The 18786-nt window shown below is 30.9% G+C and overlaps 2 protein-coding genes across 2 annotated transcripts; both read right to left on the bottom strand.

Moving 5' to 3' along the window:
- Positions 1-10314: 10314 nt before the first annotated feature.
- On the bottom strand, positions 10315-11217 carry LOC107633497 (uncharacterized). Its single transcript, XM_016337116.1, has 3 exons — positions 10997-11217; positions 10683-10936; positions 10315-10499 (listed from the first exon to the last, which is right to left on the bottom strand). The coding sequence occupies exons 1-3, from the start codon at positions 11215-11217 to the stop codon at positions 10315-10317; spliced, it is 660 nt and encodes a 219-aa protein (XP_016192602.1).
- Positions 11218-11624: 407 nt separating this feature from the next.
- On the bottom strand, positions 11625-12035 carry LOC107633496 (uncharacterized). The gene has a single exon (XM_016337115.1). It carries the CDS (start codon positions 12033-12035, stop codon positions 11625-11627), a length of 411 nt encoding a protein of 136 aa, XP_016192601.1.
- Between the last annotated feature and the right edge of the window lie 6751 nt (positions 12036-18786).

Below are 18786 nucleotides of genomic sequence, written 5' to 3'. Positions count from 1 at the left end.
AAATGAAAATGAAAGGAAATTTGTGGTTCATTACAACCATCAAAAATGAAAATAAAATGTATTACTTTTGCAGACTAGGAAAATGAGATTAATGTACAAATTGATCATATTTTTGTATTCTTATTTAAATTAATAAATAGAAAATTTTGATTAAATAAAAAAACCTTGAGTACTGTTTTTGTATGGATACCTGGAGGGAGAGCTCGGTCTCTGGAAATCGACGCCGAGTTGTTATCTTCGGTGCCAACCTTTGAGCTTTGTGGTAATCCGAGCTTTACTCCAAGAGGATGTCCAATCGCGTAGATCTTTGAGCAAGAAACAGGGGGAGTGTACCTGCAAAGGCACTCCGAAACTTAAGTCAGTATTGAGAATTCAATGTATCATTTGAAGATAAAATATCATACCTTTATAGGTGAGATAAAATAGGTCGGTTATGTTTCTATTGATCATCTGAATTGAAGAGCAATTAATAGGTTTTAATAAGTGATAATGTTTGGTCGGACGTTTTTATTCCAGGATGTAGTTCGTTGAGTCTGATTGTAACGTATAACGCCGAGTTATAACGTAAAGTGCCAAGTTATAGTGCATAATGCCGAGTTATTGTATCTAATGCCGAATTATGATATCGGATTTGTAACGGCCGTATCATAGCCCCCAAGCTTAGCCTGACTATATTTTGATAAAGCAGGTTGAGCTTTTTTAGTTATAACTCGGCGATTTGAGGTATAGGTATGGAGCCCCCAGATCAACTTACTTTATTAAAATAATGAATAATTTGAATTTCAGACATGATTTGAAGTTAACGTGTATTGAAAAGTGTAGTAGTCTTGTCATTGATTGTGTCTTTGATTTTTCTAATATAATTTTGAACCGTTGATTTAATAGATGCAACGGTTAGGTTTTTTCATGGAACTGAATAGTTAATTTGAATAGTTGCTGAGACGATTTTGATAAAAGTGAATTGGTTGGACGAGAATATTGAGTTAGTTCACCGTTGTTTGGTGATTTGATTGAGTTTGATTGCGCATGTGTAAACGATGCGACTTCGATTTGAAGAGTTGTTGCGAATGGATCAGTGTTTGTACTTGTATGATATGTGATTGAGTTTGTTGACTGTTGATAGTCATAGTTCGGAATTGAAGATTGAGTTTGATTGCGCATGTGTAAACGATGCGACTTTGAATTGAAGAATTATTGCGAATGGATAATTGATTAAAGATCGTTGATATAGATCTGATGATAGTTGATATAGATTTGACAATGACTGATAATGATTGATATAGCATAGTATGATTGATATAAATCTGAAAACTGAGATAATAGACATAGATTTGAAAATAGAAAAACAGATATAGGTCGACGAATAGAGATAACAGATATAGGTCGGCAAATAAAGATGACAGATATAGATCAGAGAATAGAGATAACATGTAGATCGACAAATAGAGATAACAGATGTAGATCGAAAAATCAGATATAGATCGACAAATAGAGATATCAGATATAATTTGGCAAATAGAGATAACTGATAAAGATCGACAAATAGAGATAACTGATAAAGATCGGCAAATAGAGATAACTGATAAAGATCGGCAAATAGAGATAACTGATATAAATAGAAAAGTAGAGATGATAGATATAGATCGGCAAATAGAGATATCAGATATAAATTGGCAAATAGAGATATCAGATATAAATTGGCAACTAGAGATAATTGATAAAGATCGGCAAATAGAGATAACAGATGTAAATCAGAAAGTAGAGATGACAGATATAGATCAGAAAATCAGATAACATATATAGATTGGCAAATAGGGATAACAGATATAAATCGGAATATAGAGATGATTGATATAAATCGAAAAATAGAGATGACTGATATAAATCAGATAATAGATATAACAGGTATAAATTGGCAAATAGGGATAACAGATATAAATCGGAATATAGAGATGATTGATATAAATCATAAAATAGAGATGACAGATATTGATCAAAAAAATAGATATAGATCGGCAAATAATTATACCAGAGATGATTTGAAAAATAGAGATGATAGATTATTTATCGGAAAAACAGATATAGATTGGCAAATAAATATAACAGATATAAATTGAAAAATCGAGATGACAGATATAGATGAGAAAAACAGATATAGATCGACAAATAGATATAACATATAAATTAAAAAATTGATATGACAGATATAGATCGAAAAAATAGATATAGATCGGCAAATAATTATACCATAGATGAATTGAAAAATAAAGATGACAGATATTGATCGGAAAAGCAGATATAGATTGACAAATAAATATACCAGATGAATTGAAAAATAGAGATGACCGATTTTTTATCGGAAAAATAGATATAGATTGGCAAATAAATATAACAGATATAAATTGAAAAATCGAGATGACAGATATAGATGAGAAAAACAGATATAGATCGACAAATAGATATAACATATAAATTGAAAAATCGAGATGACAGATATAGATCGAAAAATAGATATAGATCGGCAAATAATTATACCATAGATGAATTGAAAAATAAAGATGACAGATATTAATCGGAAAAACAGATATAGATCGACAAATAAATATACCAGATGAATTGAAAAATAGAGATGACAGATATTGATCGGAAAAATAGATATAGATCGGCAAATAATTATCCTAGAGATGATTTGAAATATAGAGAGATGACAGATAATGATCGGAAAAATAGATACAGATCGGCAAATAAATATACCAGAGATGATTTGAAAAATACAGAGATGACAGATAATGATCGGAAAAATAGATATAGATCGGCAAATAGATATACTAGAGTTGAATTGAAAAATAGAGATGACAGATATTGATCGAAAAAGCAGATATAGATCGGCAAATAAATATACCAGATGAATTGAAAAATAGAGATGACAGATATTTATCAGAAAAGCAGATATAGATCGGTAAATAAATATACAGATGACAGATATTGATCAGAAAAGTAGATATAGATCGGTAAATAAATATACCAGATGAATTGAAAAATAGAGATGACAGATATTGATCAGAAAAGCAGATATAGATCGGCAAATAAATATACCAGAGATGATTTGAAAAATACAGAGATGACAGATAATGATCGAAAAAATAGATATAGATCGGCAAATAGATATACCATAGATGAATTGAAAAATAAAGATGACAGATATTGATCGGAAAAGCAGATATAGATCGACAAATAAATATACCAGATGAATTAAAAAATAGAGATGACAGATATTGATCGGAAAAGCAGATATAGATCGGCAAATAAATATACCTGATGAATTGAAAAATAGAGATGACAGATATTGATCGGAAAAATAAATATAGATCGGCAAATAATTATACTAGAGATTATTTGAAAAATAGAGAGATGACAGATAATGATCGGAAAAGCAGATATAGATCGGCCTTTTTCTGGCCTTAATGATTTACTATATGACCTTTGTTTACAAAGGTGCAGGTAAGTTTGAAACCATTAGAAGGAAATAGGGCCTATAGAAAGAAGGGTGTTTATTTCGAGGCCCCACGGTGGGCGCCAATTGTTCTTGTATGGATACCTGGAGGGAGAGCTCGGTCTCTGGGAATCGACGCCGAGTTGTTATCTTCGGTGCCGACCTTTGAGCTTTGTGGTAATTCGAGCTTTACTCCAAGAGGATGTCCAATCGCGTAGAGCTTTGAGCAAGAAACAGGGGGGAGTGTACCTGCAAAGGCACTCCGAAACTTAAGTCAGTATTAAGAATTCAATGTATCATTTGAAGATAAAATATCATACCTTCATAGGTGAGATAAAATAGGTCGGTTACGTTTCTATTGATCATCTGAATTGAAGAGCAATAATTAATAGGTTTTAATAAGTGATAATGTCTGGTCGGACGTTTTTATTCCAAGATGTAGTCCGTTGAGTCTGATTGTAACGTATAACGCCGAGTTATAACGTAAAGTGCCGAGTTATAGTGCATAATGCCAGTTATTGTATATAATGCCAGTTATTGTATATAATGCCGAATTATGTACAATAACAAGATAAAATATCATACATTCATAGGTGAGATAAAATAGGTCGGTTACGTTTCTATTGATCATCTGAATTGAAGAGCAATAATTAATAGGTTTTAATAAGTGATAATGTCTGGTCGGACGTTTTTATTCCAAGATGTAGTCCGTTGAGTCTGATTGTAACGTATAACGCCGAGTTATAACGTAAAGTGCCGAGTTATAGTGCATAATGCCAGTTATTGTATATAATGCCGAATTATGATATCGAATTTGTAACGGCCGTATCAAGTACCAATATAAATTTTTTTTATATTATTAATATATTATGGTTAAATTTTTATTATCTCCTGCTCATATTACTTTTATTAATCATTATACGCTAATGGAGTAACTTAAGATTAAAATTTAATTATAAAATTACTAAATTATTATTATTTTTTATTTTTAATTAACAAGAGAATACACCTAAAAAAAGTTAGAATAATTATTTTAAGAATAAAAAATACCAATTATATCAGTATTTAATAATTAATTATTTATTAAAATATATTGTGTAAAAACTAAATATAAAAATGCTTAATATATTATATTCAAATGAAAAACAATAATTTTAGTGGTCAGAAGCCTTTTCTATAAACGAGAAAATGAAAATTTATATTTGTTTTGTAGTCTGAATTTACATAATAGTTAAACAAAATTTTAAATATTAACAAAGAATATATAATAATCTTGGAAAGTACCACACCATCCAGTCAATTCACACTCGCTGACGGTAGTAATTAAACTCCGTTCAAGTACTGTGTATTTCGGCAATTTCGGTATCAAATTCTTAGGCACCGAAAAACTCACCTTGCACAAATCTCATTTGACATCCTTTGAATTTCACGAAAAGATGAAATCCTTTGAATTTGTAAGTATTTGACATCTGGACTTTGAAAAATTTTGAATAACTTAAATATAATAGAATAACTTAACCAAAATAAATACATTATGCAAAAGGAGTAGAATAAAAAAAAAAGACAAAAAGAAATTTAAAAGCTAATCGAAATTCATTTTCCTCGGATAAATAATACCTGATTATCTAAACATAAAAAAAATTGGCAAAGCGAAAAAAGATGTATCATAGGAAAAAAATTATACTCCTATAACTTGAAATTAAAAAAAAAAGATTAAAGATTGTACAAATTTGTCGGGATATTTTAAAATATTAGCTTAATTCATCTTTAAAGGAAGAATACACTTGTTTTCAGAAAAATTGTTTTTGTTAAAAACAATTTCCCCGCAATACTTTGTGGTTAAACAGTGAGAGTAAAAAAAGGGTTAAGGAATGAAATTTTAAGTTGTATTTGTTATTATTATTATTATTATTCATATATATACAAGAGGATTAGGCACTCTTACTCTAATGGACATATTCTAGCTAACAATCTATATACAATAAAATACCTCAGGAGTACTTAAAAGCATAACATGAAATAATATTTTATTACAAGGTAACTTACTATATAAAGATGTGAAGTCATAACATGATAACTTTTTAATTTCGAGAGTGATCTCTCTTGGTATTGTTTGATAAAAAATATTATTTATTGATATTAATTGTTATATATATTAACAGTGTAAATTGTCTATTTAATTAAATGTAAAAATAATAGACATTCATGTCAAGGAAATTAATAGTCAAATAAAAAAAATACTTGTAAATGAAAGATTTGGTAAACTCACATAGTAATAATAAAGAAAGCATTTAATGGTATTTTTTAATGATATAATTTTATTATTGGTGTAAATTTAACAGAATATTTAGTTCAAAATACAAACAAATCAACAGACAAATTATTTGTTTTAATGGATTTTAGTAAACAATATTTTATCACATAGGAAAATATTTAGTTGATTTTTGTAAACAATATTTTATCACATGGAAAAATATTAATTGCAAAAGATTATTTTGTAGAATGAAAATTTTCTAAAGAAAAATAGTAGAGATAACGTGAGCTAACAGAAAATGATAAATGGTATATAGAGTTTTTTTTTTTTTTTAAATAGAAGTAACGGTAGTGAACATTTTACCAACAAAAAGTAAGTGGTGGATTGAACTATCTCTGAGTTGAGGTGGCTGGAGTAATTTAAAAAAAAAAAAATAAAAGATCTATAAGCATATAAATGAAAGAGCAGGTTGGGTACTTTTTTTTTCCTTACTCTACAATTTTTTGCCTTTAAGCAAGTTGTGATCATCAATGCTTTTTAATAGGCAACAACTCAAATTGATGATGACAAAAACATCTTTTTATTATAAAGATGTTTTATTTAAAAGTGTGATTTATTTATTTAGTCACACTTTAAATAAAAACAATACTTTTATAAATATTAAAATTTAATCATCCAATCTATCATTCAAAGGTTAAAAAAAAAATTTTCACATAAAAACAATTATAAAGTCTTCATTGTAATATCCACCTTCTTAATAACCTATGTATAATCTGAAGTAAGCAATAAACATGGTATAAAATAAGATAAACAGATGATATAGGTTAAATGAATCAGATGGTCAAAGAAAGTAAACTGTGCACACAAATAACAAATAAGGCAATATATTAAGTTGCTAGAATGAATCACCAAAAAAACAAAGATTAAATTATTTTGTTTGCAAAAGAGTAAAAGTACATCGGATTGATTGTTGTATTATGTCAATAGGAAATTTAAGCAACATGAATTAACGCTAAAAAATAGAAATGAAAGTAACCAAATCAAAAGAAATCTCATTAGGAGAAGATAATCATAACAATCACATGCAATTACTGTGAGAAAAAAAAAAGAAACGCATTTATTAAAAGACAATATTAGCAAAATAGCAACTGCATGATTTGACTGGTGGTAGTTAGCTTCACATTTAAAAGATAGCTGACAGCATAATCATTCAGAAGAAATAAACGTAAAAACAATTAGAATAGATAAACAAAACATTAAACTGGACGGAAGATTTATATACATAGAAGGAGAAACTAAATGAAAAAGCATGTAGAAAATAGTATTTTAAGTAAAACCGAAAATGAGCCAATCAAAGTAAGCATTATGCAAAAGAGTGAAAGATAAACATATATTCATAATAGAAAATGTATATACACAAGGAAACATTGTATTCATTGCAGTTGACATGGTTAATATTGTCTTAATAAAAAAAAGAGAAAATAATAGACCATTACATAAAAAAAAAATTAGACGCGACAAAAGAGACAACATGAAATAGTAAAGATAACATAAACAATAAGGCAAAAAACATTACATCAAATAATAAGTGCAAATATCACTAAAATCTGCGATAGCCATAAACAACTTTGAAATCAACAACAGATTGCCATCGCATGCTACCAGCATATTTTCGAATCCATTCAATCGTTGATATACTACAAAAATGAATCAAAGAAAAAGGCCTCCCATAAGACGGATTGAAGAAATCAACATCTCGAATGGAATGAATCATGCCAATTAGGTGAGATCCCAACAAGATTGCTCCAATGTTGATAGTTGCAACATGCAACCCATACCTTGAAGAACACTATAAACAATCAGCACTGAATGCCAAAACAAGATTCTCAACACATGCTGAATTAATAAGCTCAATCTTATCCCAAGAATTCCTTGCAATGGAATAACAAACAACAGAGAAGGGTTTCTTGAATAATCTGCCCACACTATTTAGTATTTACCCAAAAAATTGTGTTATCATACACAACATATTGATCAGAAATCCTATCAACAAACAAGGGTGTGTGACGAGGATCACTCCAGTGAAAACTCCTCGAATCATATACATGCATATCATACCCCTTAGTTAGTAAGCTACTCTTTATCAAACAAACAAAGTGATAATCATAGTTTTGAATACATGCAACATAAGCATACACCGAAAAGCCAGGACGGTGATTTAGGGGAAAACCAACAAATCTAGGATCGACGACCTCATTCAGAAGAGCAGAAAATGGCTTCCATACTAACAACAACGGATGACCTTGGGCAGAACCAAAAAGCGAGAACCACTGACATTCAACGGGATTGGCCAAAGGGATCTCGCTGCGAGTTTGTAGATCATATAAAGAAAGCCTACCATGATCGTCATCATTCAGTGGATTATGAAGGTGGATGACAACTGCATCACCTCCCTTGATAACATAATACTGGCACATATTTTCTTCAAGAGTAAGAAAGTGGTACCAATCTCTAGACATGCATCTTCCTCTCGCTATGGTTGCACCGTCAGATAGTAAAAAGATCTTCAATATAATATCCGTTGGAAGAACACGGACCACATTATCAAAATCAGTAGGAATAACCATCGATGAGTTTCCTATGTTGATGTCAGGAATGTTTAATAGAGAACTAGTACTGGAAGAAGATGCACTTCCATCGGAACATTTGTTACCGGAAAATGTCAAAGGGATTTTTTGTGATGACGAAGAATGAGACATAATAGGAGGATAATTTTTGGGTATGTGAAAAAGAGAAAAAACAACTGGGGTATTCTTTTCTGTGTTGGAAGACAAGTTTGGAGAAAGAAAAACTGTAGGCTTTAGACAAATAATCTGAACAAAGATGAGAGACTCTAACAACACTGATGAAGAATGCTAGGTAAACAATGACTATTTTGAACAACATGAACAATCACCAATCAAATAAAAATACACTACACCCTAATTTAATGCTACTAATTAAATTTATGGTTAATTTACTCTTTTAACCCTATTAATTTACATTATTCACACATTGTTAAAAAATGTTGTTGGTTACCTATACTTTTCCAAAAAAAATACACGGAGACAATCATTTCAACGTGTAGTTAAGGCCATAAATAGTGAAACGCAACCAAACTTTGAAAAATGAGCAACAGTAGTTCTGCCTTTCGTTTTCCAAGGTAGTAAAAAAAAAGTGGAAACTCAGGTGTAGTCGAATTTATGTGAAGTTGATACCTGAGAGTCGTTAGATAATTTAACTGATTTGACTAAATTTCCATCTAACGAGTCTCATATATCAACTTCACGTGAAGTCGATTTCACCTGAGTTTTCACAAAAAAAAATAATTTAAATATAGAGAAACAGTTTACCAAAAAAAGACCCGAGAAAATTTTAATAAATGCTTTTAAAAAGATGAGTTAATTATTAAATAAAAACAAAAATTTTATAATAATTGTGAGCATACTTTGGGGCATGAAAAAACAATATAGCTATGCATCAAGATGTTAAATAATTTATGAATCTAAGATATCAAAGCGCGACTATAGCCTATACTCTAAAAACGATAGATTTCAATATGCTCACAATAAAAAAATTATTACACTTTACCAAAGCCTACAAACCATCACATTGAAGTCAGTCGACATAACCAAAGTAGTTTATGGGAAAAATAATGCCACACATCGTTTTCAATATCTTGGGATAAGCATTGTAAAATTACTTAATATAAAGAAGAACATATTTAACTTTTATAGTTAACGACAAGCATTATAAAATAGCTATATGTGTTCAATAAAACCCCTAGTAGAAATATGGATGGAGTCTCACTTGGTAAAGAGAGTTGTAGATTCGTAAAAAAGAAGAGGAGCATTGACTCTTTCTATGATGTTATTAGTCAAGAAGAGCTAATCCTGCAATCTTTCTAAAGCAAGAAGCGAGAAACTTGACTTTGAGAAAGTGAGAAAGAAGGTGCTTGTTGCCGCTTTCTTTTTTTTTAGTAAGTAAACTTCTTTTGTTTTATAAGGTGAAAGGTTTCTATTTTTATAATTATTATAGCGTTAGCGCTTTAGTTTTCAATAAGTTTAGGCTTGACTAATAACATAGAAATTTGGAATCAGGGTGCGCAGGTTTGGAACCCTATACAAAGGGCCTTTCCTTTCAAATGAAAACTGCCTCTTCCTGCTACGAAGGCCTTGCACGAAACCAACCCCCCACCCCCGACCCAATATCTTTCAATTGTATATGTTACTGCCTATTTTGAAGTTGGGCATTTCTTTGGAGAAATTGATGGTATGGTGCAAAATCTTCCTCTCCCAACTGAGGTTGTGATAAGCCATTTTTCGACATCGTCATACTCTAACCCTTGAGAAAAATTTCCTGCATAAGTGTCTCTTTCATCTTCAACAATCATATTATGCAATATATTACAAGCTCTTATTATGTTTGCAAGCTTCTTCTTTTCCCAAAAGCGCATTGGACCACGTATAATTGCAAAGTGTGCTTGCAACACTTCGAATGCTCGCTCTACATCTTTTCTTTTCCCTTCTTAATATTGTGCAAATAACTTGCGTTTCTCCCCTTGTGGCTTTGAGATTGATTTGACAAATGTGGCCCATTCAGAATAAATACCATATGCTAAATAGTATCCCATAGTATAATTATTACCATTAATAGTATAATTTACCTCCGGAGCACGGTCATTTAGAATATCAACGAACACTGGTGAATGATCTAATACATTGATATCGTTATTTGAACAAAAAACTCCAAAAAACGCATGCCATATCCAAAGGTTTGAAGATGTTACAACTTCAAGTACTATGGTTGCAACCCCACGGTAACCACTCATCATGTACATACCTTTCCACGCCTTTGGACAATTTTTCTATTGCCAATGCATGCAGTCAATGCTACCTAACATGCCAGGAAAGCCACAACCCTCCACCATTTGTAGCAGGTGTCGTACATCATTTGAATTTGATTTTCGCAAGTATTCATCCTCGAACACCGAAATGACACCTTCAACAAATTTTTCCAAGAATTTAAATGTAGTTCTCTCGCCTATGCGCACATAATAATCAACAGCATCAGCTGCTACGCCATATGCTAATATCTGTATCTCATTTTTGGAGTGGTGACAGGCCTCTTTTTCCAGTTTCACCGACCCTCTGTTGGAAATATGGATAGACATTTGAGAGAGCGTCTACTAGAAAATGTCAGCATTATACATCGGCTCATCTGCAAAGTAATCTTGAAAAAGGCGATCATGTCCTGCTTCTCGATCTTTGTTGATCCATCTACGAGGATTTGGGATAGAGCTTCTATCGATATCTTCTTCTGAATAATCGAATAAACACTCATAGATCCAATTATCCATGAGTGTATTATCTCGCCATCTTCTTTTACCATACAAAGCCTCATTAAACATATCATCAAAATTTCTAGCCATATCTTGAAATGTATTTTTTAGTATTCTTTTGAGATGAGAAACTAGAGTTGAAATGGAATTGTTGAATCATTGATAGGTGATATTTATAAATATGTCCACAACAAGTAGCTACTTCTCAACGGCTAGTTTTGCAACGGCTACTTTAACGACTAGTTTTTTCTTGTCTAAGTTTAAAACGGCTAGTTTTGCACGCAGTGGCTACTTAACGGCTAGTTTGTTTTTGTCTAAGTTTAAAACAACTAGTTTTGCAATGGTCACTTTCTTAAACATTAACGGCACAATAATATTGACTAATTTGAAAAGTTACATCACAAATGAATAAAACAGACTACATCACATACCAGTAATATGCAATAAAAATAAAACATACTACTTAACTCTACGAATACAAGGAACCATTAAGTAAACTACTTATTGATTATTTTCTCACATGCAATCTCATGAAGCGCTCGTCGTTTTTCACTCATTGTAGATGTATCAACATTAAGTATTTGCATATCCATTTCTCTTTCTTTTTTCTTATTCATTAGTTCCTTTTCTCTAACATTCTTAATATCATCCATGAGAGATAATTTCTTAATAACTGATGATTTTCTTTTGCCAAGCTCTTCAGACATTTGTGCTTTTTTATTACCTTTTCTCTTGCTCTTTTTTGTTCCTTGTGGGCAAACGGGAGAGTCCACACCAGTTTTGTCAGCCAATGGTGTTTCTGGATTTGATGATGATGAGTATGCTCCAGTTGCACTAACCTTGGTTCTCTTTGAGCCTCCACTTTGTGTAGGTAGTTGGCTTCTCCATTTTTTCTCCAAACGAAGCATATTCCAATGCCTCTTAAAAGTGAATTTTTGACCATAATTTGTGGAATAAAGTTTACAGGCCAACTCCTTTATATCATCAACATTCGAACCACTCTTTATGTTTTGACTAACTTGATCGTAGCAACCAGCAAATTATGCAACAACCTTGTTGATCTTATACCATCGTTTTTACATGCAACTGCCCCCTTTTTATGTCGGAGCTGAATTTCACACAATATCTGTGAATTCGACTCCAAATATTTCGCCCTTTTGGTAAGTACCAACTATAGAGTCGGTTGAAACATTCAACCATGCACTGATCAACGTCTCATCCTCTTCCCATTTTCAATGTTATCATTAAGGTCGATAGCATCTAATCAACGAGGGTTGGCAAAATTTGAATATTGCGAATTTGGACTAGATTGTATCAGAGTATGAAGGGATAGGTTAGAAGAGCCACCAACACCAGATGAGCTATGTCTCCATGCACTGAATTGAGTTAAAAACGGCAAGGATGTTGGAATAATATTTCCGATAGAAGGGTTAAATATGGATAAAAATGGAAAATGTGGTGTTTGTGAATTTTGATTTTGTGGCTGGTAGATAGGAAATTGATTATTATATGGAGCTTGCAAATTGAAATTAGGAAGATTTTATGGATTTGAATTTTGAAATGTATTTGGTAGTGTGAAGTTTTGATTTGGAATTTGAGAGTTTGAAGTTTGAGATTGTTGGGTATTTGGAGTTTGAGAAAAATTTTGTAAGTAATTGAAAAAAGAGCGGAGATAGTTTGGATCTATTTTTTCGAACAAAAAAAAAATATCAATAGAACTTTAGATTTCGTAAACTTTGAAAGAAGATGAAGAAGAGTAGAAGAAAGTGTGAGAATAGAAGTGTATATAAGTAGTATATATAGAATAAAAAAATATTAATTTATTAACAGTAACGGTAACATAGTAACGGACTAACGGCTAGCTTTCAATGGCTAGTTTTGCAACAGTTAGTTTTGTAATGTGGTTAACATTTCAAATTTTATAAATAAAAATAAACAACTCACTAAAAAATTATTTTGTAATATGTAAAAAATTAAATTTATTTTTTTATTTAAACAAATTTAATTAATTATAATTTAATATCACAATATAAATAATATTTAATATTAATTTAGCATAATTATTTATATTAATTATGATTTAAATAATTAATATAAATTATTAATTAAATAAAAATATAATTATTTAATATAATTAATTATTATAATTATTAATAAATTAAATATAGTTTAATTATTTAATTAATTATTATTTAAATTATTATATTAAATAATTAAATTATATTTAATTTATTAATAATTATAATAATTAATTATATACGTAAAGTATAATATATATAAAGTTAATACATATTATGTAACAGTCATCTCATATATGTATAATAAGTATTTTTAATTTTATTAACAAAATATTATTTATTTTTTTTAAATTTAATTAACACATATCTATATATTATTGGTTATTGTCAAAAGAAATTAAGTCTTTCTCAGCATGACTTTTACCGTTTTGAACTACGTGAAAAAATTCTCTTTTCTTTTACTCCAATGTTAAAGCATCACCTTTTTCTAATACACAGTAAATGAGACTCCAATTTATTTTACCGTTGGAGTTGCTCTTATATACCAGCTGCCACACACAAGAAAAAAAAAAAGGAGAAATAGAAAAATTCGATAACCATAAAATCAACTCAAAATATTAAAAGCAACATATGATTAGCTATGTATATTCAACGAAAAAAACTTTGATTCTTAATTTTTATAATGAAAAATATAATATATTATATATATTAAACCATTCTTCCACGGACAACAATAAAGAAGTCTCACAGTCCACAAATTCAGCCTAACAAATTTAGTCTTTATTATCTTATCTTATCTTTATATTATCTTCTTATCTTATCTTATATTTACTTTTATCTTTCGTAGGCAATGCTCTATATATATTTAGTTTTACCTTCATAATTCAATCAATCAACAATCAATAATTTTTTTTTCATATTTTCTTTTCTTTTCCTATTCTTTCACAATTTTATTATGGTATCAGAGCGCTTCTTAAACTCTGCTGACATCCATAGATAAACCAACTAATTCAGATCTTCTTCGAATTGTTGAGCTGCCTCCCTACTCTATCCTAGATCAAGGAGAAAGGACACACCAGCAACTTCATCAGAAGCCTCTTTTGAACCTCTCGTCAACCCCGCACTCTTTTTTCATGGCATTTCTTTCTATAAAGAAAATCGTCATTCAAATTAACTTGAACTTTTATCAAGTCCACTTACTCATTATCTTTGTTCTTTCAGTACTTTTTCTATTGTTAACAATTTTTTAAATCGAGATTCATTCTTGAACACTTGGATCATTGATTTTGGTGCCACAGATCACATTGCATCAAATTTTTCTTGGTTCATCTCTTACACACAAATTTCTCCTATTATTGTTCATTTACCAAATGGGTCTCAAATTACTGTTTCTTATAAAGACATTGTTCAATTTTTACCATCCTTGGTTCTTCATGATATTCTTTATTTACCTCATTTCAATTTTAATATTATCTCCATCTCAAAAATTACTTCAGCACTCAAATGTGAACTCACTTTTTCATCTTCTTCTTGCACTCTACAGAGCAACAATTTGGGAATGATTGATTTTAGCAGAATGAGAGAGGGATTATATCTTCTTGAACCCAATTTCGATAAAAATTCATCCACTACATATTCCATAAATTTCATCCAATCCCCACCCATTACACCTTCAAATATATGGTATTTTCGTTTAAGACACCTTTTTGGACAAAGACTTAATCATTTACATAAATATTTTTCTTTTATCTCTATGCATCATGATGAGACTTGTGATGTTTGTCATCTTTCTAAGCAAAAGAAACTTTCATTTTCTCAAAGTTTTAACAAAGGCAATGCAAATTTTGATTTATCACATTTTGATATTTGGGGTCCGTTTCGACAAAATTCTATTCATAATCATAAATATTTTTTTTTACTATTGTTGATGATTTTAGTTGATTTACATGGGTTATTTTATTAAAATCAAAAGGAGAAGTGCAAAATCATGTAAAAAAAATTTATTACTTTAGTTGAAACACAATTCAACTCTAAAGTCAAAGCTATTCATTCGGATAATGGATTAGAATTCATTTTACATGATTTTTATGCTTCAAAGGGCATTATTCATCAACGTAGTTGTGTTGAAACTCCTCAACAAAATGGAAGGGTAGAACATAAGCATCAACATATTTTGAATATAGCTCGTGTTGTTATGTTTCAATCTAATTTACCATCATCTTTTTGGTCTTATGCTGTTAAACATGCTGTTTATTTACTTAACAGAGTTCCATCATCCGTAATTAATTTTAAAACACCATTTGAAATTTTATTTAATGATCTACTAAATTATCATGACCTTAAAGTTTTTGGATGCTTATGTTTTGTTTCTACCCTAATGACAAACATATCAAAATTTGATCCAAGAGCCAAAAAGGTTGTGTTTATTTGTTTTCAACATGGTTTTAAATGATATATTATTTATGTTTTAGAAGATAAAAGAATTAAAATTTCTAGAAATGTGATTTTTTATTAAATGATTTTGCCTTTAGTCACCAAAAATATCAAATTCAATACACTCAACCCAACATTGCCAAACACTTCTCAAAAAAAGATTCAGTTAGTCTTCCAGTGAGACCCTCGCCCATACCCATTGACCCACTTCCATCAAATTCTTTCTCTTCTCCAACAACCCCTCTTTCTTCCTCACTGTCGTGTCCTAACCAACTTGAACCCATGGCCCCCGAATCTATTTCAAGTCATACAACCTCCCCTCTTTCCGCAATAGACACTAACCCACCATCACCTCTTCATCCTACGTCACCTTCCTCGTCACCTGAGCAACCCCAGCCTTGTCATTCTAATCGACCTCACCGACCTCCAGCATATCTCTCTGATTATTTGTATAATTCCTCTCTCAGCTCCACAAATCTCTCTCCTTCAAAATGTCGTTATCCTCTATCTTCAATTATGTCTTTTTCTTCTCTTTCATCTTCTCATCATAAGTTCCTTTTATCTCTACATTATGATGTTGAGTCAAAGTCTTTTAAGGACGTCAATCAACACTCTAATTGGCGTAGTACTATAAAAGATGAGTTGGATGCTCTTGAGTTGAACAAAACTTGGCATCTAGTTGATTGACCTGCAGGCGTTAAGCCGATTGGCTGTAAATGGGTCTATCACATCAAACGCAAGTCTGATGGTTCAGTTGATCGATATAAAACACGCCTTGTGGCTAAATGGTTCACTCAAACTGAAGGTGTTGATTTCTTGGAAACCTTCTCCCTCGTTGTCAAGCCTGCCACCATTAGATTAGTTTTGGCATTAGTCTCTATGAAGCATTGGCCCATACATCAGTTGGATGTCAATAATGCTTTCTTACATGGGAATCTTTTTGAAGATGTTTATATGACTCTGCTACCCGGGTTTACATCTCCTCGACCGAATCAATGCTGCAAGCTGCTGAAGTCACTGTATAGTTTACAACAATCTAGTCGTATGTAGTATGACAAACTTTCTCATCTTTTGCTATCTCGTGGATATTAGCAGACCTTATCTGATTATAATCTATTTGTTAAATTCACTGGTACTCAAATTTCTATCCTTCTAGTCTATGTTGACGATATTGTTCTCTTTGGTAATTCTATTTCTGAACTTGCTGCCATTAAGTCTATTTTGCACCAACACTTCCGAATTAAAGACTTGGGTCCATTAAAATATATTTTGGGTATTGAGGTTGCTCAATCAGCGAAGTGAATTTGCTTATCTCAGAGAAAATATTGTCTTGATCTTTTAGAGGATTCTGGTTTATTAGGTGCTAAACCTACCTCTGTTCCAATGGATAGTACCATAAGACTATATCAAGATAAAAGTCCCTTGCTATCTGACCCTTTTGTATATCGCCGTTTGGTTGGGCGTCTTATCTATCTCACCACTACTCGACCAGATATCATGTATGCCACTCAACAATTAAGTCAATTTATGGCATCACCTACTGAATCTCATCTTCAAGCTGCTAAGCATGTGTTACGATATCTGAGAACTAGCCACGGCAAAGGACTTTTTTTTCAAGAGAATCAGAAATTCAGCTTCTCGGCTTCAGTGACTCTGATTAGGCCGGATGTCCTGACACTCGACGATCTTTAATAGGCTATTGTTTCTTCTTAGGCAGTTCTTTAGTCTCTTGGAAGACCAAGAAACAAACCACCATTACCTACTCATCCACTGAAGCAGAATATCATGCACTTGCCAACACAACTTGTGAACTTCATGGATACTAAATGTGTTATAACTTTTACGCATCTTTTCTATCCATCCACCAGTTTTATATTGTGATAATCAGAGTGCTCTTCATATTGCTGCTAACCCGTTTTTCATGAACGAACTAAACATTTAGAGGTTGATTGTCACTTGGTTCGATAAAAAGCTCAAGCTGGAGTGATGAAACTTCTCCCCATTCTCTCTTCTGAGCAGCTAGCTGACATATTTACCAAGCATTTGTCTTCTCAACCCTTCCATCTTAATTTCAATAAGCTTGGTATTTTTAACATCTTTCATCCTCCAACTTGCGGGGGCATATTAAACCATTCTTCCACCACAACAATAAAGAAGTCTCACAACCCACAAATTCAGCCCAACAAATTTAGTCTTTATTATCTTATCTTATCTTATCTTTACTTTTATCTTTCGTAGGCAATGCTCTATATATATTTAGTTTTACCTTCATAATTCAATCAATCAACAATCAATAAATTTTTTTTCATCTTTTCTTTTCTTTTCCTATTCTTTCACAATTTTATTAATATATATATAGAGAGAGAGAATGAGAGGGAAAGAGATAGTGAGAGAGATAGCGAGTATTAGAACGAATTTTTAGTTCCGACACATATACATTGCGTAAAGAAAAAGGTAGACAAAAAAATACCATATATTAAGATATAATAGAATAGAAGAGATAAATTCTACCATAGCCTTCTAAATTTAAAGGGTAATTTATCCCTTGTTACATGTCATAATATTAGTGGTTGAATTATATTAGTTTGTCATACTTATATCCAACTTTTTTATTTAATTGAAATTTTGAGAAACCAACTATAACTATGGTATAACTATTTTTTCACTTTTAAAAAATTTATTAAAATATATGTTATTTTGCAAATTTTTTTTCTAAAATCATATATTTATTAATAATTTCAGGCAGAAAAAATCTAGAAAAATAGAAGTAAACAAATATGGAAAATCATTTATTAATCATGTTGTATTTTTTTTACAACCCACATATTTATTAATCATTTTAAGCAAAAAAAAAGTTCAAAAAATATAATACATAAACAAATAATTCAAAAGACATAAAAAATTCTTGTAAGTCTATCACTTGATAATTCTGTAACACTTAATTCGTATTATTAAAGAAAAGTTCATTTTTCCTACGAAGACAATTTGAAAAAAGAGAAAAGGATAAATAGGTCCCTAACCTTTTGTCCCGCAGATATTTTTGTTTCTAACCATTGAAAAATACTTTTAAGTCCCTGATCTTCACAAAACTTTGACGGATCAGTCCCTCAGTCCAAATGCCTCCGTCAGGGACTGATCCGTCCAAATGCTTCCGTCAGGGACTGATCCGTCCAAGTTTTGTGAAGGTCAGGGACTTAAAAGTATTTTT

Source organism: Arachis ipaensis, chromosome B3, assembly GCF_059453495.1.
Source record: "Arachis ipaensis isolate K30076 ecotype BB chromosome B3, ASM5945349v1, whole genome shotgun sequence".
NCBI lineage: Eukaryota > Viridiplantae > Streptophyta > Magnoliopsida > Fabales > Fabaceae > Arachis > Arachis ipaensis.
This window is presented reverse-complemented; position numbering and strand designations above follow the sequence as displayed.